General features: G+C 36.2%; 1 protein-coding gene across 1 annotated transcript in view; it reads right to left on the minus strand.

The window, feature by feature from the left end:
- Positions 1-11572: 11572 nt before the first annotated feature.
- The window catches only part of LOC149778414 (queuine tRNA-ribosyltransferase accessory subunit 2-like), a 48389-nt gene continuing 37471 nt past the window's right edge, over positions 11573-22490 (minus strand). Inside the window, exons 9-11 of the mRNA XM_089939237.1 lie at positions 21795-21895; positions 15602-15724; positions 11573-11705 (exon numbers count right to left, since the gene is read on the minus strand). Coding sequence (XP_089795363.1) covers positions 11573-11705; positions 15602-15724; positions 21795-21895 — 357 coding nt within the window. The remainder of the gene's footprint in view (positions 11706-15601; positions 15725-21794; positions 21896-22490) is intronic.

Genomic DNA, 22490 nt, shown 5'->3' on the forward strand with positions numbered 1-22490 from the left:
ACACAGCCTGTGTAAACTACACTAGAACACAGCCTGTGTAAACTGCACTAGAACACAGCCTGTGTAAACTGCACTAGAACACAGCCTGTGTAAACTTCACTAGAACACAGCCTGTGTAAACTTCACTAGAACACAGCCTGTGTAAACTGCACTAGAACACAGCCTGTGTAAACTTCACTAGAACACAGCCTGTGTAAACTACACTAGAACACAGCCTGTGTAAACTACACTAGAACACAGCCTGTGTAAACTACACTAGAACACAAACTTTTCCAACACTGGTCCAGGATTGCATTACTTACCCAAGTGTTTCTTCTGAAAACATTTTTGGTTAGCCTTTCTTTTCTATTTCACCTCCACCAAAGGATTGGCAATATTTAATCAAAGACTCAAAACCATCTTTAACCACCTTGTATCCTTTTATTACTTAAAACACCTTAAAAAATATCCCCCCTTTGGCTTAAACTCTCCTGATTACCGCAAAATGTTTATTAAATAATAGCTTGTTGTGTACACATTATTAATATGCAGAGTGTGTTGCTTATAACTGAATTCATCCAGTACTTGATGATAATAAACACATAACATCAAAAATATGACTTCAAACATATGCAAGATCGCCTCATTAACATAGGTGGATCCTAGTTCCTTACCATACAAAATACCCCAAATCTTGATGATGTAAACCCATATTCCATTCGTGTTCAAAATCAAATCAGAATCATGACTTCCAGTGTGATAATGATCTCAGCCAATCACATAAAAGATCACCTCATAAATATGCATGAATCTCACTCATTACTGGTGGCCCCGAGTGGCTGAATGGTCTAAAGCGCTCTCCATTATGGATCACTGCCATCTCACCTCTGTCTGCATGGGTTCGAGTCCCGGATTCAGCCAATGTGTGTATGTGAGAAAGCTTGCCAGTAGCTTCTCGTGGGTCAATGGTTCTTTCTGGAGTTTTCCCAGGTTCTTCTTCCACCATTAATACTGGCCACCATGTATAGCCTATCATGTGCTGAAAAATGGGGTTAAACCCTACAATAACAACACTCATTACTGACACAGTCCAAGATCTTCATAATACAAGTATATTTTCCAAGTCTGATCAAACTCCAATCACAAACATGGTTTTCAGAGTAACAAGTTCAGCCAATAAGATTCCAAATTATATCATAAATATACATTGATCTTGATTACAAAACCCTTCAAGATCCTGATTGTGATTCCATATCACAAGTTTTTGATCAAAATGCACGCAGAAATATGGTTTCCAAAGTGGTAACAAGCTGAGCCAATCAGATGCAAGATCAAATCATTAACAGGCATGCATCCTACACATGATCAAACTTGTACAAGCTCTAGATATTAAATTCACAATATTCCAAGTTTGATCTTAATCAGAACTGAAATATTGCATCCAGAGTGGTAATATTAGATGCAAGAACACACACACATTACAGTATATATATATATATATATATATATATATATATATATATATATATATATATATATATATATATATATATATATATAATTTAGATTTTACTTATTAAAAGTCACAGTATGAGTAACCTTGGAGTGACAGCCAGTAATACATGCATAGCTCGTGCATTAATAATTACCTGGAGTGACAGCCAGTAATATGTGCATAGTTCAAGCATGAATAATTATCTGGAGTGACAGCCAGTAATATGTGCATAGCTCAAGCATGAATAATTATCTGGAGTGACAGCCAGTAATATGTGCATAGCTCAAGCATGAATAATTATCTGGAGTGACAGCCAGTAATATGTGCATAGCTCATGCATGTATAATTACCTGGAATGACAGCCAGTAATACAGGCATAGCTCATGCATGAATAATTACCTGGAATGACAGCCAGTAATACATGCATAGCTCAAAGACATGCATTAATAGTTATCTTGATTAGCAATTACATCTGAAGTATTACATAAAAATTCATGGTATACAGTCAACTCTAATCCCTATTTCATTCTCATGTACAATACACATGACTGACTGACACTGATGTTAGGGGTAGTCTCCTCTGCTTTGTAGAACTGAGCTAATACACTGTAATATTGTTAAAAAATTAACTTGAAGGTAAATGTCAGCAGATAAGTGATATGTTGCCCATCTGGACACCTTGCCAGAATTTTGCAACCATATTTGATGGTATCATTCATATCACAAATGTCTTTTGTCAGAACTTTGTATATTCTTTATTGAATTTGAGATAGTGATTTTCAAAGGCTTTTATATTTTTTAGTCATGGTGGGCATTTTTGATGGCATATCCATCATCACTGAAAGGCCATTATTCCACAATATTTTCTGCATATTTCATCAAGCAATGTTACATATTTATTTTATAAAAAAGAGGTGATCATGGATTGGTTTTTTGTTTTTTCTTAGTTCCCATACTGATGGGTGTCTTGACTTCACTATGCACATTTTAAAGGTTTCTTTGCTAGGATGCATTGTATTAAATTTGATTGAAACTGGTTCAGTCTCCTTTTTAAACCTGAAAACGCAAATGTTGATGGATGACAGGCAAGCAATCATGTATAATGGATGGAGGGCCATACCATATACTAGCTTTGATGAAGAGCCAGATGAGTTAAAAACATGTGCCAAGGCAATAAGTGTTTAATTTTTTAGTATATGATCAAATTGTTACTTGAAACCTATTTTAAAGTTTAATCCAACGTTTTTATCAGGTCAAGGTTTACAATAATTTGGAAGTATGTCAGTATAGAGATGGATTAACCAGGAGGTATACAAACAAAATTTATGTAACCCAATGGCCAAAAGTGCCTGATAAGTTAACCTAAATGCAAAAGTTAACCAAACTGTGACAGACATATGATGGACATGGATAAGAAGTTTACCATGCACATTCATTGTAGGTCATCAAAAAAGTCCATTTTTAAATGTTAGATATAGATAGAAAATGAATACTCAACTTTTTTCCCTTGCAGATTTATTAGTTACTTAATTATGTATTTGTGCAGGTGTGTGGTGTGTATGGATAAAACAGAGCTATGAGTGGGTTTGTGTAGGTATTGGGTGTGTAAGGATATGAGAGAGAGTGAGAGCAAGTTATGAGTTTCTGTAGGTTTGGGGTGTGCATGAAACTAATTTTTTCTAGTAAAAGATGTTTCTTCATGAATATTTACCCAATCAAAAAAACTTTAGGAAAACTGCTACTACCTCGCTAAGCCCCTCAGATAAAACTTTTAGCTAAAATGAGCAAAAAATTATCTGCCCACCTAGGTGGCAGTTGTGCAAAGTGATCTCCCCTTGATGCATATCTCACTTCTACTGGAGCATAAGGCATGCTCTCAGTATGGATTTAACTGTGGGGAGGCTGGGAAGGTGTATGTGTATTATGATGTGTACAATGGGTAAGCATTTGCAAAGAAACATTTTACTAATTTTCTTCTTTAAATATGTTACCCAATCATAATACCTTATGAGAATAGGTAAGATGTGGAGGAAAGTATATCCCCATACCCTGGAGATGTGATCTCTGGTCCCCTAAAGTAATTTAGACAACTTCTAGGTAATCCAACCAGAAAACACTCAATCTGTCAGGGAGTGGCTTTGGAAAGTGAAAATTTTCCCTCCCACTGATCCAGCAGAGGTCATGAAGCCTCGTCTTTGAAGCTGTCAAATGACCTGGAAAGGTGACCTGTTGTGCCACAGCTATAGGTTCTAACAAGATCAAGTTGAGCCCTTTGGGATGAAAGATCTCTGACGTAAAAACTGAAGAACCTGGACTCTGATCTCCATCTCATGCATGGATAACATTAATTAGAGAATGCTTGTGGCAACTGCTCTGAGCTTGTCAGCCAAAATGCGTAACAAATTCATCAAAGTTTATGTTATTTCTTGATATGCCGAGAGAATAACCCACTTAACCCAGGATGAAAGGGTTTGATTTGTTATATTGTCCTGTCCTTATTTGAGAAGTAAAAGTAGGCATGATCTCCCTCGATGCATTGGCTCCATCTTTTTAAGATACCACTTTAAGGCTCAAACTGGATCAATTAGGTGGCCTTGAGTGGAAGTATTTGGAGTAGACAACGATTTCAGTACAAAGGTCTCGTTGCCCATGGACAGAAGCCTGATCATGGCAATAAAAAAGGAACTGTTAAAGTGAAATTGACCCATCTTGTTGGAAGTGCATGTAATTTGGGTCCCCAGATAGGGCATGCATTACACTGATTCTGTCAGCCATTGTTGATCTGATATGGAACCAGGTCTTGTATGAAAGGTGAGCCAAAGATGCCCCTGAAAGCAGCTCAAATGTTGTTTTGTTCAAGTTACCAGGTTTGTCCAATATCCTATCTTCCATGATGATGAAATATGTCTGTGATTGTGGAGCAGTTGTGCTTGGTGCTAAATTTTCTCATTGACGAGCCAATGGAGAAAATTAGCTATTTCAGGTATAGGTGCATGTAGTGGTAGAATGTATTCTTGTGTCCACCACAGTGACTGTATGAAAATTTTTCATCTCCCTTCAGAGTGGAGGACCTTCTTGCTTGAGAAATTCTCTCCACAACTGGTTGCAAGAACTTTTTATTTCTGCGGGCTTGTTTAACATGATCTAGACGAACATGTTCAGTAGCTTTTATTCTGGGTGAAATAACTGCCATCATGGTTGTTGGAGAAGATGAGGGAAATTTGCTAATTTCTGGAGAATTACCATTGTGAGATTTTGGAGGTTGCTGTTCCACAACTTCTCCCATGTGAGTGGTGTAATAAGAATGAGGCAATACTTCAGTTCTCTTGCTTCCTGTATTAATTTTCGAATCAGAGGTATTGGAGGATAGGCATTTGCATCCAGATTGTTCCAATGTATGATAGCGAATCAAGTACCCAGGCTTTGGGATCTGGGATGGGAGCTTGGTATTCCACCTTGTCGCAAGCAAGTCCACCAATGGTCAGTCCCAATGGGTGCATATCTGAGTGAAAACAGGAATGTAGAAACCATTCCATCTGTATAAGCTGATTGTTCTGGGACAAATAATCAGCTATTATGTTTAGATGTCCTGGAACATGATGGACTTGGGTATGGCTTTGTTGTTGACAACACAACTTGATCAAGTCCCACACCAGTATGCAAAGGTCTGGGGACTTGGGTCCTACTTTCAATCTGAGATAAGTAACCACCGCAGAGTTGTCAGATAGAATGAAGACTTCCTTTCCAGTTAAAAATTCCTGCCACCAGTGAAAGACTTTCAAAATGGCCATCATCTCAATGATACTGTATTGAGATGTAGATGCCAGTCCTGAGGAGATCACACTCCAATGACTTTCAGAAAAGATGGTAGTAGGTGTTCCCTCCTGCCTTCTGTACTTGCATCCATACAGACTGTGATCTTTGGTCGTTGTACTTGTAGAGGTTTATCCACTGTGAGTCAAGTTCGGAAACTCCAAGTCTGCAGATGGTACCTCACATTGGTGCAAATGGGGAGACGTTCATCCAGTGGGCAACCATTTGGCCTCCTTTTGTGGATAAAGGCGACCTAGGATGATCAGGTTCGCTGCCACATTGAGCAAGCCTTGAAGGTGAAGAAATTCCTGTGCGGAGAGATTCCCATGTAACAAAGCCAGCATGGTCCAGATTTTCAATGCCCGTTCTTCAGAGAGACATACTCTGTCTATCTGCGTGTTGAATTCGTTTTCTAGATGAAGAAATTGTTTGAGATGATTCTATGTCAGTTGTCCTTGTTGAGAAGGAAATCCAGATTGTAAGCAGTGTGACAAGGGTTATTATATCGTGTTCTAAAATATAACTCACCCAATGTTTTTGCAGGATGTCATCCAGGTAACATTGATGCCATCACCTTGGAGATGGTCCAGACATGAGCGACAACACTGTTCATCAGATGAGTGAAGACCCAGGGGCTGATGCTGAGCCCAGTTGGGAGAGCTCGGTTTTGATATTCAATGTCATTGTAGACGAAATGCAGGAACTTCCTAGGAGCCTTGTGAATAGGGACATGAAGATATGCATCTTTTTGCAAAGTCTCCCTCTTGAATGGCCTTCCAAATGCAGCATAGTGTTTCTGTCAAGAGCTAAGTAACATGAATTAATTTATTGAGGGTGCTTAGGTTGATGAGAAGGTGCAGAGTGCTATTTGCCTTTGGGACCAAGAAAGGTTTGGAATAAAATTCCTGGGAAATTTATATTTCAAAAGATTTCTACCATCCTTTGCTGAAGAAAGTCATTTATTTCTTGCTGCAAGGTAGTGGCTTTGAATGGGTCTGTTGAAATGTTTGTAGCTGATGGGACAGAAAAGGAGGTGTTTTGAAAGTGATGTAGAGTCCATCAGAAACTGCTTGTCAGGTCCAAAGATCATTCTGCCAAAGCTTGTCCCATTTAGCAGCAAATAATTGAAGCTTTCCTCATAAAGGGATCTGTGGGAAGGGCAGTGTGGAAATGATGTCTTTTTTTTGAGCAATTGAGAGATAGAGATGGCCTGTGTAGAAAACTTTGGCATAAGCCATCACGACTTCTCTGTGTTTTGTCCACTTTGGTTCATGAGAACCATGGTTTTCAATGTGAGGAACTATGATAGGACAACTTGTCATAGGTTTGTGTTTGAGTCATGTCCCTTGGTTCCTTTAGCTGGTTTCCCAAAATGTCTCTGTATCGGTGTTGCAGTTGTGGGTGGGAAAATTCATCTCCTTCGTGGCTTGTTTGCGTACTTCATTGGTCTGGCCATTAAAAAGTAGATTAAAGGATAATGGTTGTGATCACAGCTTGACCTTATGATGATCCTTAAGGAAGGTGGAGAACAGTGTATCATAATGCCCCATTCGTAAATTTGTAGCTGCTGTGATGGCACTGGTTAAAGTATGTTGAGATGTCTGTTCAAGACCTGGGCCATTCTCAAGACTGACCCCCATGCATGTACTGTGGTACTGTGGAATCCAGAGTAAGAGATGATGAGGTCTGTTCTGCCTGTCAGAAGATAGTCATCAATACCATGCCCAACACAGAGCCCAGAGCTACCACACTGTGGACCAATTGTTGAGTGTCATTGAAAGATGTTTGATCCATATGATTAGAGTATGGTTTAGTCATACCCAAAGTTGTGATGTCCCAGTCAAATGTTCATGTTTCCAAATGAAAAGCTGGTGTGTGGCAATAGAAGAACCACCAGCAAAAAGTTGATGGAAGGCATTTTGTGAGAAAAAGAGACTGTTGATGCTGGGGTCAAGTAACTGACGATGTAAACATTAAAAATGTCTACCCAACTGCAGAAGTAATTAAAAGATGGATTCTTCCTTTATCATGATAAGATCAACAGATGCTAGAGCTCTGGTCCAGGTGGTTGATAAGGCAGGAGGTCAGGACTCTGGATGTAAAAGGCAGAAAACTTCTTCAATGGAGGATCTAAAGGTTGAATAGTGAGATCAAGAAGTGAAGAAGGTTGAATAGTGAGATCAAGGAGTGAAGAAGGTTGAATAGTGAGATCAAGGAGTGAAGAAGGTTGAATAGTGAGATCAAGGAGTGAAGAAGGTTGAATAGTGAGATCAAGAAGTGAAGAAGTAGTCTGACAGAAAGCATCATCATCTCTGATTGCATGAAGTCAGGCTGATGTCTCTTGAGTTTCCTGAGATGAAAGTGGTGTAGGTTAGTCTGGTCTCTATAATTATCGGTATACACTAGGTTCAACAGACTGGATGACAGATTGATTTCCAGGAACTTACTGTGTTGAGGTCTTTGCTCCTGATGATCTCTTGAAGTAGGCCTAGGCCAGTCGAAAGTGAAATAGGCCATGTTTGTAAGGAGGACATCGTCTGAGTCATAATGTTGGGCTGGGTTACAGGATGTTCAATCCATGTGACTGATCCATGTATTGGTGGAGTGAATGGATACTTTGTTGTATTCATTCACTTGGTGTTTATTCTCAAGAGCTGTTGAGTGGCTTAAATTTATAGCCAACAATGAGACAATGAGTCATCCTGTGGTGGTGACAAAGGTATCTACTCCGTAAGACAAAAAGAGCAGAATTTATAAAACTGTTGTAGCTCTGCACCTGTTTCTTATTATTGAACACAAAGATGGCGCAGAGCTATACCTGATAGCATTACCTGGAAAATAGCAGATGAATTTAATAAAGCTATGAAGCATCCAGGTAAAAACCAAAATAATTCACCATACTATATGTGAAAAGTTCAATGATGACCCATAAAGGTAAATGCAGTGAAGCATGGTGTCCTGACACAAAATGTATTAGCAGAGAAAACTCACCTGTATGTAGCCAGTCATAGTGGATTTGTACATATATTAAGAGTCTTCTACAGGTCTAGGGGACTTGCACATAAAAATAATTAAAAGTACAGCCAAAACTTTTTTGTGAAGTCACATAGACTACCATGTAATTACTCCAAGTACAATTAAATGTGTAAAGATGACAAAATTTGGCTAAAATTCTTAAGGCAGAACTTTGTTGATATAGAAAGAAAGACAAGTTGGAAATATAGATGGAGTATACTTTCCTTGGGGAGTGAGAACTCTCCATAATGTATCAATGTTGATTCCTGGTTTTTGTGAGGTTTCTTGTGGTCAAAGCATGCTCTCTGCATGAGGGGAAATAGTAAATGACATATTCATGGGTTTTGCCACAAATCGCTATATCAAAAGAAGATCACACTGCCCAACTGAAACCTTGGTGGTCAGAGAACCTTTAGCTCTTTCTACCTAATGCTTGTTCTGGGAGGGCTGGATTTGTGAGGTAGTCGTAGTTCCCCTGAGGTGTTATGATTCGGTAATGTATTTAGAGAAGAAAAAATAAATATGAGTAGGTTTGTAAGGAGAGAGAGAGAGAGAGAGAGAGAGAGAGGGAATTGGGTTTGTGTAGATGACTCAGAGAGTTATGAGTGAATCTGTGTAGGTGTAGAGTGCATAAGGGTAAGAGAGAAAGAGAAAGTTATGTCTTTGTGTAGGTGTAGGGTGTGTATGAGGGCTGTTTCATTTAAACATAAATGGTATTCAGGTATGCCAGGGTACTTTGATTTCACAGTGTTCGTATAAAATTTATAAGAAATTATAAATTGCATCTATGGCATGGGTACCCCACTTTAAAAGTGCCTTCCCTGGGTCCCATGTAGTTTTTAATGGAACAGCCCTGAGTAAATGACAGGTATGTGTGGGTTTGTGTATGGGTAAAAGAGGTAGGAGTGGGTTTGTTGGGGGCGTACAGTTGAGGGAGAACGATAGAGTTAAGTATCGAGTTGAAGAGGCATACATGATATTAAATAAGAAAGACTCATTTCATGATACATTGTGCTAGTTCATTATTCAGACCAATCATGAACTGAAAGAAAGGCTTGTCAAGATTTTGTAAGTATATTTGTCCATCTGCATTCATTTGACTACAAACTTCTGTCTCACAGAGGAAAAAAATGTCATGTTCATTCAAGAATAACATAAAATATGAATCTGACCCAAACCCACTTTAATTCAAATAAAAGAAAGGGCAATATATGAAACATAAAAGAACATATTTTTATCCTTTAAAAAATAAAAACAATAAAGTTCAAGTGTCTTTTGAAATAACTGAAGTTTTCTGTTGTTGTATGACTTCTTTTAACTCCTCTAATTTGTTTTCTTCCAGTGCACTGTGAATACTTCTGAAGAATTGGAAGTAATGATGGAAATTATGTCTGAAATATAATAAAACAAGCATTATATAGTACTTATTGGAAAAGAGTTATTGTGTAGAAGAAATGTTATGCATGGAAAACTTTCTCAATATACAAATACAACAGTGCACAAACTCTCTAATGGTTCTTACAATTAACAATTTGGGCATACTGAATATTTTTTATATACAATAAATACTTCTGAAGTGTAATTCATTTTCTTTTCTAAGATTCCAATTGACTTTAGATGTTCCATGTCTCAGACAGGTGTGATAGTGAGTACTCTTGCTTTTTCTTTCTGAGTTGTTCCCCTTACATTAAACATGGTGCCTATATGTCAAAAATGTTTTGCTCAATAACCTTTCTCTCATGGATTATAATGACATTTTCTGGGCATACTAGTAGTATGTAAAAAATAAAAGTATGTCACTATAACCTCATTTTCATTGAGGTACTGTCCTACACACCTGTCTAAGTATGACTCTTAAAGGCATGATTATTATTGATGCTACCTAATTTTACTGATCTCTGCTAAAGGAATCAACAATTAAGTAGAATTCACTCATTAAAATGTGTCAACCTAATATGCATGCATTTTACAGATTTATCATAAGCACTTAATCTTTCACCTATCATGACCAAATGGTACATTAATATCTAAAATATTCACCTATAATGCCAAAATGATACATTATTAGCTTAAATTGGTCATCTATCATGCCCAAATGGTATATTAATATCTTAAATATTCACCCATAATGCCAAAATGATACATTAACAGCTTAAATCAGTCATCTATCATGCCCAAATGATACGATAATATCTTAAATATTTGCCTATAATGCCAAAACAATACATTAATAACTTAAATCAGTCACCTATCATGCCCAAAAGGTACATTAATATCTTAAATATTCACCTATAATACCAAAATGATACATTAATAGCTTAAATCAGTCACCTATCATGTCTATATGGTACATTAATATCTTAAATATTCACCTATAATGCCAAAATGATACATTAACAGCTTAAATTAGTCATCTATCATGCCGGGGCCCCGAGTGGCCGAGTGGTCTAAAGTGCTCTTCGTTACGGATCACTGCCATCTCACCTCTGTCTGCGGCGGTTCTAGTCTAAGATTCAGCCAATGTGGGCATGTGAGAAAGCTTGCCAGTAGCTTCTCGTGGGTCGGTGGTTCTTTCCAGGGTTTTCCGGGTTCTTCCTCCACCATTAATACTGGCCGCCATGTATAGCCTATCATGCTGAAAAATGGCGTTAAACCCCACAACAACAACATCATCTATCATGCCCAAAAGGTTCATTAATATCTTAAATATTCACCTATAATGCCAAAATGATACATTAATAGCTTAAATCAGTCACCTATCATGCCCAAATGGTACATTAATAGCTTAAATATTCGTCTATAATGCCAAAATGATACATTAATAGCTTAAATCAGTCACCTATCATGCCCAAATGGTACATTAATATTTTTAATATTCACCTATAATGCCAAAATGATACATTAATAGCTGAAATTAGTCACCTATTATGCCCAAATGGTACTTTAATATCTGAAATATTGCATCTATAATGCCAAAATGATACATAAATAGCTCAAGTCATTCACCTATTAAACCCAAATGGCACAATAACTGAAATATTTCACCTATAATGTAAAAATGATACATTAATAGCTGAAATCATTAATATTCGACTAATAAAAGAATGCCCTTTAAACATTGTTGGAATTATTGAGTTTTCTTTTGTAAGGTAAATTATCTTCTACAATTAAAGACTTGAGTAACATGTATCTACTGACAAAAATGATTTGCTATTAGGTTATCATACAAAAAGGTGTATGCAAGTAACTATTTCTGAGGCCTACATTTACTTACATCATCAAAAGCACTCCAGCTAAAATTTCCGAGGTGTTCAACAAGTGGTTGATGTAGGCCCTGGTAAACTTCTTATGACATGTGTAACAGGTACAGTGTGCAGATATGGGTGTCAGATCATCAAAATACCTGCAAAATGAAATTAATTTGCTGTGCAAGCATTAGCTGTTTTCTCTTTTATTTACTATTTTTTTAAGTGGCCAGGGGTATGCTGTCTTCAGTCCAGTACTAAAATGAACACCATGCACACAAAGAATAACAAACTTAGAGTCTGTAACATGGACCAACAATGGAAATGCTTTGGGTGCAAACAAAATTTAAAATGTCTTAAGGACAATAATAATGTCAGACCTACAAGCCCTAAAAATACCTTCCCAGTAAGGCAGTCAACGTGTTTCCGTAAATTTGACCAATTTTCTGTAAAGAGTAATCACACATATACAACTACTGTGGACTAGCAATAACCTGAATTTAAAATAGTCAGAAGTGTGATCTCAGAGTGACGCAGCAAAGGCAAACATTACATTCAAATAAAAAGTTTTTAAAAGTATACAGACCTTAACTGACTCGGGTACGATTTCAGAAACTGCAGTTCCATACCCCATGGAGCTCATTGACTCACGTACCATTTCAGAAACTGCAGTTCCATACTCCATGATGCTCACTGACTTGGGTACCATTTTAAAAACTGCATCTCCATACTCCATGGTGCTCATTGACTCAAGTACCATTTCAGAAACCGCAGTTCCATACTCCATGGAGCTCAGTGACTTGAGTACCATTTCAGATGCTGCAGTTCCATACTCCATGGAGCTCACTGACTCGAGTACCATTTCAGAAACTGCAGTTCCATACTCCATGGAGCTTACTGACTCAAGTACCATTTCAGAAACTGCAGTTCCATACTCCATGGAGCTCACTGACTCGAGTACCATTTCAGAAACTGCAGTTCCATACTCCATGGAGCTTACTGATTCGAGTACCATTTCAGAAACTGCAGTTCCATACTCCATGGAGCTCATTGACTCATTTATCATTTCAGAAACTGCAGTTCCTTACTCCATGGAGCTCAAAAGGCTTCTTGTTAAGAGTTCTCAGCTTGAGGTAATCTATGTCTTTGTATTTTTCTATTTTCATGTGGCACAGCAATCATCTCTCCTGCCATAAGAAATACTCAGCTCAACATGATTTGATCTTCAATAAATGTAAATCTTGACATCCCTGCTTTTCTTCTCAGAATTCCTTTTAACACTTCCTTTTTGAGAAGACTGTTTAAACTTTTTAAGAAACTTACTACCCCCCTTTCATTTTCATCCTGTTTTCATTTGTTGGATGCCATTTCTAAAAAATTTCATGAGCAACAGCCTGATGATACAGGCATTTTGCATAAAACATTTGGTCAGTTTTAAGCAAGTCAGGTAAAGTTAATCTGATACCCTGACCAAATGCATTATATCTGCTATGAAATCTGCAGCCAAATCAAAAACTGACACGCCAGTACCTGGATACATACTAGAACAATCGTATTTTCATAACTGTAGCTATTAATCTGTATTTTCATACTTTAAGAGTCATTTCATTAAGACTTGCAATCAAATCATAAGAGTTGGTTATCTACAAGTGATTCCATTCAATTCATATTCAACAATGCATACATTCATATACAATACATTGCACCAAATCCATAATGGGAAATTCCAGTGCAGCCCTTTTCTGGTACTTCAAAACTTGTCTTGAAAGAACACAATTTCTACCAACAATGACTGGTTTTCCAAGACAGGTGATTGCTCATAAAAGGTCTGTGCCGGAGGACCAGTTTTCAAGGTTGATATTCAACTGAATATAAGTAAAAATACCCATGTTTACTGAACATATATTTTGTTCTTTATTCATAGTTTTTGCTGAAATGTTACATGCATTCATATGCTATAAATATTCATAAACATTATAATTTTATTTGAAGTTCATATGCAGCCTACTGATATAAAGGTACATGAATTACAATTCACTTACTTAACCTGTCCATAAATTGTAATGTTAACTATGATAACACTAATTCAATAAATTTATTTACAGCCAAAAGCCAAACCTAAGTCACCCACCGCCTAAACATTAACTGGATCAACACAGTAAACAAAAGGATTAACTGATGCACTGTTTTGATTTCTGACTATGGCACATTATGCCTCTTGTGTAAGTTGTAATAACACTAACATCAATAAAGCAACTAAGAATACATGCCTTTACAAAAACTATTGAATCATCTCATCCAGAAAAGGCAAATATCTTAATGAGAAAAAACAAAGACCTCAATCAACCTGATCATTACGTACTGTAACACTGCAAGCAAATAATATAAGGCAGTACCCATCAAATGCACTGAAAACAGGGTCACAAGAATTCTCATTACTGTGCAGGATTTTACAACAGATAAACAAACTCTTTAAACTATGTGTGTCCATGATTGAAAACCCTTTAATGGAAGAATAGTTAACTGTGACTGAGATTTTGATGACTATGGCACTGCAATGGCTATTTGTGACATGTACGTAAGTCTGCTTTATGGTCTAGACTCAACATTTTCCCTATGAAAAAAATTGTGTATCTTGGTTTGAAGCAATCTTCACTCTGCCTGCAGAGTCTAGTCATCAGCAAATGTGGCTATGCAGCATTTGAAAAAAACAACTAGTGCTCATACCCGGCGTTATGAGACAGTCATTCATAGCAATCTAGAAACACATATTTTGCCAAAATTCATGGTCAATGGTCATTTTTAGTGAGTGGGTGCTCATGACAGGCATTTATTAAACAAAACTGCATGATGATTCTGGTCCTAAAGAACAGTTGGTCACTCATGGCAGAGGTTGCTCAAATCTTGTTATACTGTCAACAATATAGTCAAACATGGCAGTATTTTTAAGTGCCAAACTTGATGACTACATGTGAGATTCTAGCACCAACCAAGATTGAGAAACTTGATGACTACATGTGAGATTTTAGCACCAACCAAGATTGAGAAACTTGATGACTACATGTGAGATTTTAGCACCAACCAAGATTGAGAAACTTGATGACTACATGTGAGATTTTAGCACCAACCAAGATTGAGAAACTTGATGACTACATGTGAGATTTTAGCACCAACCAAGATTGAGAAACTTGATGACTACATGTGAGATTTTAGCACCAACCAAGATTGAGAAACTTGATGACTACATGTGAGATTTTAGCACCAACCAAGATTGAGAAACTTGATGACTACATGTGAGATTTTAGCACCAACCAAGATTGAGAAACTTGATGACTACATGTGAGATTCTAGCACCAACCAAGATTGAGAAACTTGATGACTACATGTGAGATTCTAGCACCAACCAAGATTGAGAAACTTGATGACTACATGTGAGATTCTAGCACCAACCAAGATTGAGAACATAACCAATATCTCTGACTGACTCAGTTCAAGTTAAATTTACTAGTGGATACATAGTATAAAATATAGCAGATCATCAAGATATCAACATCTGTCAATCATGCATAGTTTCTCAGTAATTACAGACTAGCCAGTTAGATTGCAGTAATGTGTGAATCATTGCATAGTTACCTAGGTAGCTGTTATTTGTTTGATGTCTCTGGTATCGAGATTCCAACACATAGGCAGTTTTCACAATATAACATACAAATTTAAATCACCTTAAGTTAAAGAATATCTTTAATTCTAAAGCTGTTGAGATGCTAATACAGAAAAGAAAAGCACAGTCAATAGGTCATTTAAATACTGTTCATCTAATCAGAAACAAGCACTCATCCTGTGTAATGATCACTTCACAGCAACTCGTGTCTTCACTGTAGCATGCAACCCACACAACCAGATTTATGCTTTTACCAACTTTATTATTATATTTATATACAAACCATTATTTATATGATACTAATATTAATGTGTTTATGTTTTAAGGTAGTAAAAGTATTTAAATAATACAAGTGTAGTCTATATATTCAAGCTTGCATACCAAAAAATTTACCTTTTATCTTTTAAATCCATTTCAAACCCTGTGTGGCCTATTTCAGAGTTGGATTCTGAGTTCTTGCTATATTGGTGACTGAATGTCAAGGCTGCACCTCTCTCTGTGACAAGGTAAGGATACCTATCTCTGGTTAAGGACAAATATCTCATAGATGGACAGAAAATGTCAGCGACTCGTTTTTTAAATACTTACAAGAATGGAAAAATCCATTATAAAAATATACCCCTAAATGTATCACACATGTGTTAAAACATTACATAACAAGTGCACAAAAATAACTAAAAATTGTACTATAATGCAAAGAGCAACTTCAAAATCTAACCCAAAAAACTCTTGCTGTACAGCTGATACACGAGGTGTCTAAGTATAATCTAACAAATATCTGACTAAGCCTAAAATTAAAATTTGGGTGACCAAAGCCTCTGGTACATTCATAGTATGTATGTTGTTTCCTTCCTAAGAAGCACTGCCCACATTCTCTACATTCAGCTCTGAAAAATTGCAACTGTTTAATTTTTTCCAAACATATCATGGCTGCAAATTGCTAAACTTATGTGCCAGAGCATGTGATCCCAGCTGTCAAAACCAACAAAACACAATATTAAGATAAACATCTCTACTTTAAATAAAGTAGGGGCCCCCAAGTGGCCAAGTAGCCTAAAGCACTCACCATTCTGGATCACTGCCATCTCGCCTCTGTCTGCATGAGTTTGAGTCTCAGGCTCGGCTAACATGGGTATGTGAAAAAGCTTGCCAGTAGCTTCTTGTGGGGTGTTGGTTATTCCCAGGGTTTTCCAGGGTTCTTCTGCAACCAGTTATACTGGCCGCCATGTATAGTCTATCATGCTGGCCACCATGTATAGTCTATCATGCTGGCTGCCATGTATAGTCTATCATGCTGGCTGCCATGTATAGTCTATCATGTGCTGACAAATGACATTAAACAACAACAACAACAACAACTATAAATAAAGTCTTAAATGTAAAACCAAAGATTTTCTCAGAATTCTATCAAATTTTTAAAAGAAATCTTTTCATCTGATATTAAAAACCTCATGCTAATTTGATTACAAATAATGAAGTCATTCAACACTAAATTCATCATGATATACAGTGCAAACTGTCCAGGTGTCTATCATTAGGGCAGCAAATGTTCTTGTAGAAAAGCTTAGCAAAACAAGTGTAATGTCGCCCTCTTAGTAAGATGGGTGGTTAATTGGATTTGGCTGGCATTACCTAGAGGATGACCTCCCTCAATATTATAGCCCGGCGGGAGTAAAAGAAGAATGGAATTTCAACAGAGAATTGAGCAAGAATACTTGGAAGAAATAAAGCAATACGAGCCCCCTTTGACAAGGAAATAACAAATTTAATTAGAACAAATTAATAATGGCAATTCCAATTCAAGTTAGATTATATCAATAGAATTGAACAGGAGTGTCCAATATGAATTTATTTCATCATCATAATGAGAAGTGAAAAGAGCGCAATGTCCACGATTGATGTGCATCACCTTCCTTCCTTTTGACCATATATCAACATCTCCTAGTTCATCCTTCCTAAGCTCTATGCTCTGCCCCCTTCATGGACTTCCTGGTCTTTTTATTCTGACCTCATTCTTCTGTCTTCAGACTTACCCATCTCTCTGTCCCAGAAAGCTGTTCCTTATTGCTGTTCTCTTTCAGAACTTGTGTGTCCTAGCACTAAACGCTGTCTTTCTTTTTACAGGATGGCCACCTGGTCCCTTTCTTGTTTAACGAGGAAAGCACTATTGTCTTTAGGCTTTCCACTGAGTCGAGACCCTTTCCTCTTTCAGGAGATTTTCAGACTAAAGAATCTCGACTAAGTTTGTCACTTTAAAGTCTGATTGCTCTAAAGTGTACGCCTTAATTTATTCTGCCCAATCATAGACAGCGGTCCCTAATTTTTCTCAAAGAAATAACTCCTTTCATCAGGTTTAGACAGCTCGGAATCTGTGAACGACTGTGCGTAACAATTTCCCTTTGAAAAAAATGATAAGTAGACATAGGTTCCTACCAAGCGGTTAGGGTTGGTAGCTCAAATGTTTACTTTCTAAGGACCGTGTTAAGATACCCTGGTCAATTTCAGTGAGTTGGAATACTGCCCCTTTGAATTTTACACTGACATGGCAGGAGATGAACGAAGACCTTTCTGGCTTAAATGCGATACAATTTTAATGCTCAATGCATTCAACTTTAAAGTTCACTGCAATTCAAAATTCGACACTTAAAAACAAGTATCATTAAATAAATGCTCAACAACAACTGACTGACAGCTGGTGTTAAACAGGTTGAGGTTTGCATTCATCAATTAAGCTTTAATGACAGATTAGGCCCATATGTTATCATACACAAACATGCACTATATCTAAAATTTGTTGAACATGACAACACCAATACCTGCAGTGCTCAATAATTAAACTCATTTAAAGTTCCTATGCAGCACTCCACTTCTTGAAAACTAGCACCATATAGATCAGGAATCCACTGATAACACAGGGTTAGGTGTTGATCCCATTTGAATACTTGGAAATTACCCCCAAATCAGATCCCTATTATTGAACATGATGAAAATTTCAATAAGTATTGCCAATGAAACCTTGATACATCAAACATTTGATGGAAATTTTGAATCAACATCATGAAATTCTCAACCTTTAATACAGGATACAAGAAAGATACAAAAAAATTTAAACTACATAAAACACTAGCTCTTTACAAACTACTTTACTGACATAACAGAATTTCTTAATTAAACAGACAGTACAGATTTACAGTGCAACAGTACACATTTAGACATTACAGTGCCAATCGTAACAGCAGATTAAAAGACACAACAGTAGATAAACAACAGCATGTCATATATTTTGTCACATTTTCTTTCCAAACAACATTCTAAGAACATTGTAAATAACAATATTTTTTTTTTTAAATCACTCAATTAAAATGTCAGTAATGCCCAGTGGCAGTCTTATGTCACGTGTTTAGGCTCGAATAAACATTAACACAAGAAAAAGTGAGAGAAAAAACAAGCTTTGAAAAATACAATAATTTACATGTACCTGGAAAAATTCTGTAAAAATGAGAAAAAAAATATGAACTCAGTTTTATAGAATTAAATCCAAAAATAATCCAAGAATAAAATTTTAGTAGTCCTAATACCAAAATGTTCAACTAATTTCACGTTCGAATCTGGATGAAGAATCCAAGATGGAAGATGATGACATATGCTTTAACCTGTAGTTTTGAAGTCTACAGTTACTTGTAGAAACAAAAATTATCACCCTGGCTTTGGAAAGCTGAATAAATGTTATAAAAAACTGTCCTTGTTCAACAATTTTGCATGAGCACATGTATTTTCCAGAAAAATAACAGAATTAATCCTTTTGAATCCAAGCAATGTGAAATAACTCCAAACAGCACAACATATAACTTTCAATGTAACAGCCCAGCTTCTACTGAGAATAACTCTCCAAAACAGAGGTTACATTGTCTCCTAAGACATAAACAAGGGGTCACGTGATCTTCTTCTAGAAGCTTTTAGAAATTAGGTACTTGTTAAAGGTCACATACACCTAATGTGACCTTGATGAAAACCAATAATTTTACTCTAAGAAATAAAAAATAAAAAATATTGTTTACATCTTAAACACATAGTCCCATCATGACCTCGACAACAACCAATCATTTTTCAATAAAAATAGAACTTGTTTATGTGGTTGCTACAAATTTTAGATCAAGGTCAACACCTTGTGTTCACAAAACGAACAGCCAAGGTCAAACCATTTTCTGAAAAAAGTATTATCTCTAGTGAATAAATTTACATTACGACAGCATGTAATAAAAAAATATTTAAAAACTTTAAAACAATTACAATGAAATATATATATATTAAATCAGATATAATTAAATCAAATATACATAACAGTAGAAATACTTTAGTTAATAAATACCAATTAAATAAGTTTCATCAAGTGAAATTTGTTTTAAGTTTGGGTTGAGTGTAATCGACATAAATGCAATTCATCCCTTTGTATTGAAATGTGAAAAAAATCAATCTACCATCACAACTTTGTCAGTGAGTGTTTCTGTGAGAACCTAATTAAGTGCCGACCATGTTTTAATCTCTGACTTGCAGAAGTATTTGATGTAATGTTACACTCAATTAAAGGCTTTGTATTATCATCTTAATTACATCTTTTGTATCAAATCAAACAGAGGGGTGGAATAAAAGAAAAATTAAAAGTCACACAAATCTTACCTGCGTAAGAGCTAGCAGTCACTGTCATATGTCAGGTCAACTCATTTCAGCTGATCGATCGGATATTGTCATAAATAGTATCATGTAAGCAACATAATTAAACTACTTTAAATTGGTAAATAAAAAAGCTTTGTTTCACAGATATGGTTTATTATGGAGAAAATAGTTCCTGAGTTTGTACTTAACTTAAAATTCCTGAATTAGCACTCATACATTCCTGAAGGATGAGAATATATTTCACTAGTACTTGCAATGCAATTACAGAATGGATGAAAGGATGGTTAGAATGCTACTTATGAAGAACATAAAGAAAACATGCATAAAAAATTAAGATGATTTAATAAAAATGATTATGATGAATTAAAACTAAATTACTGCAACAACAGTAAAAACAAAAAACATGACTGAAATAATATCATTCTTAAATGTTATTGACTGTTCTTAAAGTTCTTTAGAGCACTTTCTGTTCACTGATACTTCTTGCACTGAATTATTATTATTCACTGACTGTAAATGCCCTACATTGGTTCCTCACTGTATAGGTATGCCCTTCAAAGGCTCCTTTATTGTTTTGCTGCAGTGGCTTCTCCACTGTTTAGTGAATTTATAGGGTACTTCATGCAGCTGGGGCTGACATGTCCTTATGTTTTAAGGACATCGTGGGTTTGTCTGCCCTTGTGGCAGGATTCCCAGCTGACACAAATACCCTTTAGCAGTCTCTCAACCTGGCCATAACTCTCCAGGGTTGGAAGTGGCTACAAAACAAATCATCAATGTGCATTGCACTGAGTGACAGTTTCATATAGTGCCCTCATGCACTGTTTAATACAAGTGCTCTCTTTATGTCACATCTACAATTACATTCTTTTCTCTAACTACACTAAATTAAAGGAAACCTAACATCTTATGAATGCAAGACATACAATGTATTAAGTATTTATAATGCTGTCTTAAATAAATACAAATAGATTACAACATAAAAGCATAGTATATTCAACGTACTAGTGTTGCATACTTGAATAGGAATTACAATGATTATATCTGATAAACATAATAGTCTGTAAGGTATAGACAATGACTTAGGCATAATAAATACATAAGTAGTTAAAAACAATCTACTAGAATGAATTGAAATGAATAAAATATAATCTTCAAAAACAACTCCTATTCTATACAAATAATAAAAACAAAGAAAAACAAAATCGTTACCACTCAAAAGTAAAATTCCATGCTGTATGCAGTAACAATACTTTTTCTAATATTATACAAAATGCTAAAAGAAATAAAGAATTTTCATGATTTTTTTAGGTCCTTTGTTACTCACGACCTTGCTTATAGTGCAGTCTATATTGTGTGCAAGTTAATGAGGGAAAGGTGTACATGGTGGTCTAAAATAATAATTTAGCCAATATTATATGTAAACTTGAAACATCATTCTAACCTGTACATCTATAACATGTTCCAAAAGTTATTTATTTCTCACATAAACCATGAATATGTATATATGTATATCAGTACAACAGTTAAATGTATCTACTCCAACAGCCTCGACAACTGATCAGTCTGCCTCGGATGTGGGAGATCATGGGTTTGAACCCTAGCCAAGTCATACCAAAGACTTATAAAAAAGGTGCAAGCAGCTGCCTTGCTTGGCAATCAGCATTAAGAGATTAGTGTTAAAACTGGTCGGCATGATGTCAGGGTGGTACAAGATGCTACACGTCTGCAGCACGATGCCCCAGTGATAGACCTAACTATCAACTGCTGCACTGCAGACAATGGAGCGATCTGACTGAAAAAATTTTAAAGTGAGGTTTAAAATCAAAATCGCATACACACACACATAATATGATCTGGTGGTCTGACTCCCTACATAGAGATGTACATGCATATATCAGAACAAGGATACGAGCTGTCAAATATATCTATTCCAAGTTCTACAGCTTCTAAAACTTGATCTGGTGGCCAGACTCCATGCATTAAACGTGGCTTGTCTTCTGGAAGACAATTCTGAAATAAAACGGGTCAAAATTCCAAAGTTTTTTGGAAAGGCTAATCTGATCAAATTCAGGAATTAAATAAAAGCTTTTTCATGTATGTCTGCTAATTTGGCAAGCAACAAGTAAAAAATATAATCAAATGTATTTCTTCTACAGTAAAAAGTAAAAACAAAATTATCAAAGCAAACAAATTACACATTACTGTGTAAAGCTGAAAAAAATCATTCTGCTGCCAAGCGTCCCTCTAAATCTTAAGCCTCAAGCGCAACAACAAAATGCAGCATTTTTGTTTTGAAGTTCTTGGCAGACACTGGTAAATTATTAATATTCAGCCTCCTGTTGAAGCTCCATTTGTAGGTCCCTCCACCTAATGAAGATCAATTTCTTAATTGTATTACAAGCTTTAAGGCTTATGTACTAAGCAAAATACATGACTGCTGTATGGGGAACAGTACTCAGTTCTCATTTCAATGGTTAACAATAATTAGCACTCAGTTGTCATGCATGAATAATAATGAGCTCACCCTGCTCGTGCTGACATGATTACTAATGCATCACTGGTTCATGAATAATTATGAGCTCTCTCTTCTCGTGCTGATATGGCT

Source organism: Sinohyriopsis cumingii, chromosome 17 (assembly GCF_028554795.1).
Source record: "Sinohyriopsis cumingii isolate HCF-2022 chromosome 17, ASM2855479v2, whole genome shotgun sequence".
In the NCBI taxonomy this organism is placed as follows: domain Eukaryota; kingdom Metazoa; phylum Mollusca; class Bivalvia; order Unionida; family Unionidae; genus Sinohyriopsis; species Sinohyriopsis cumingii.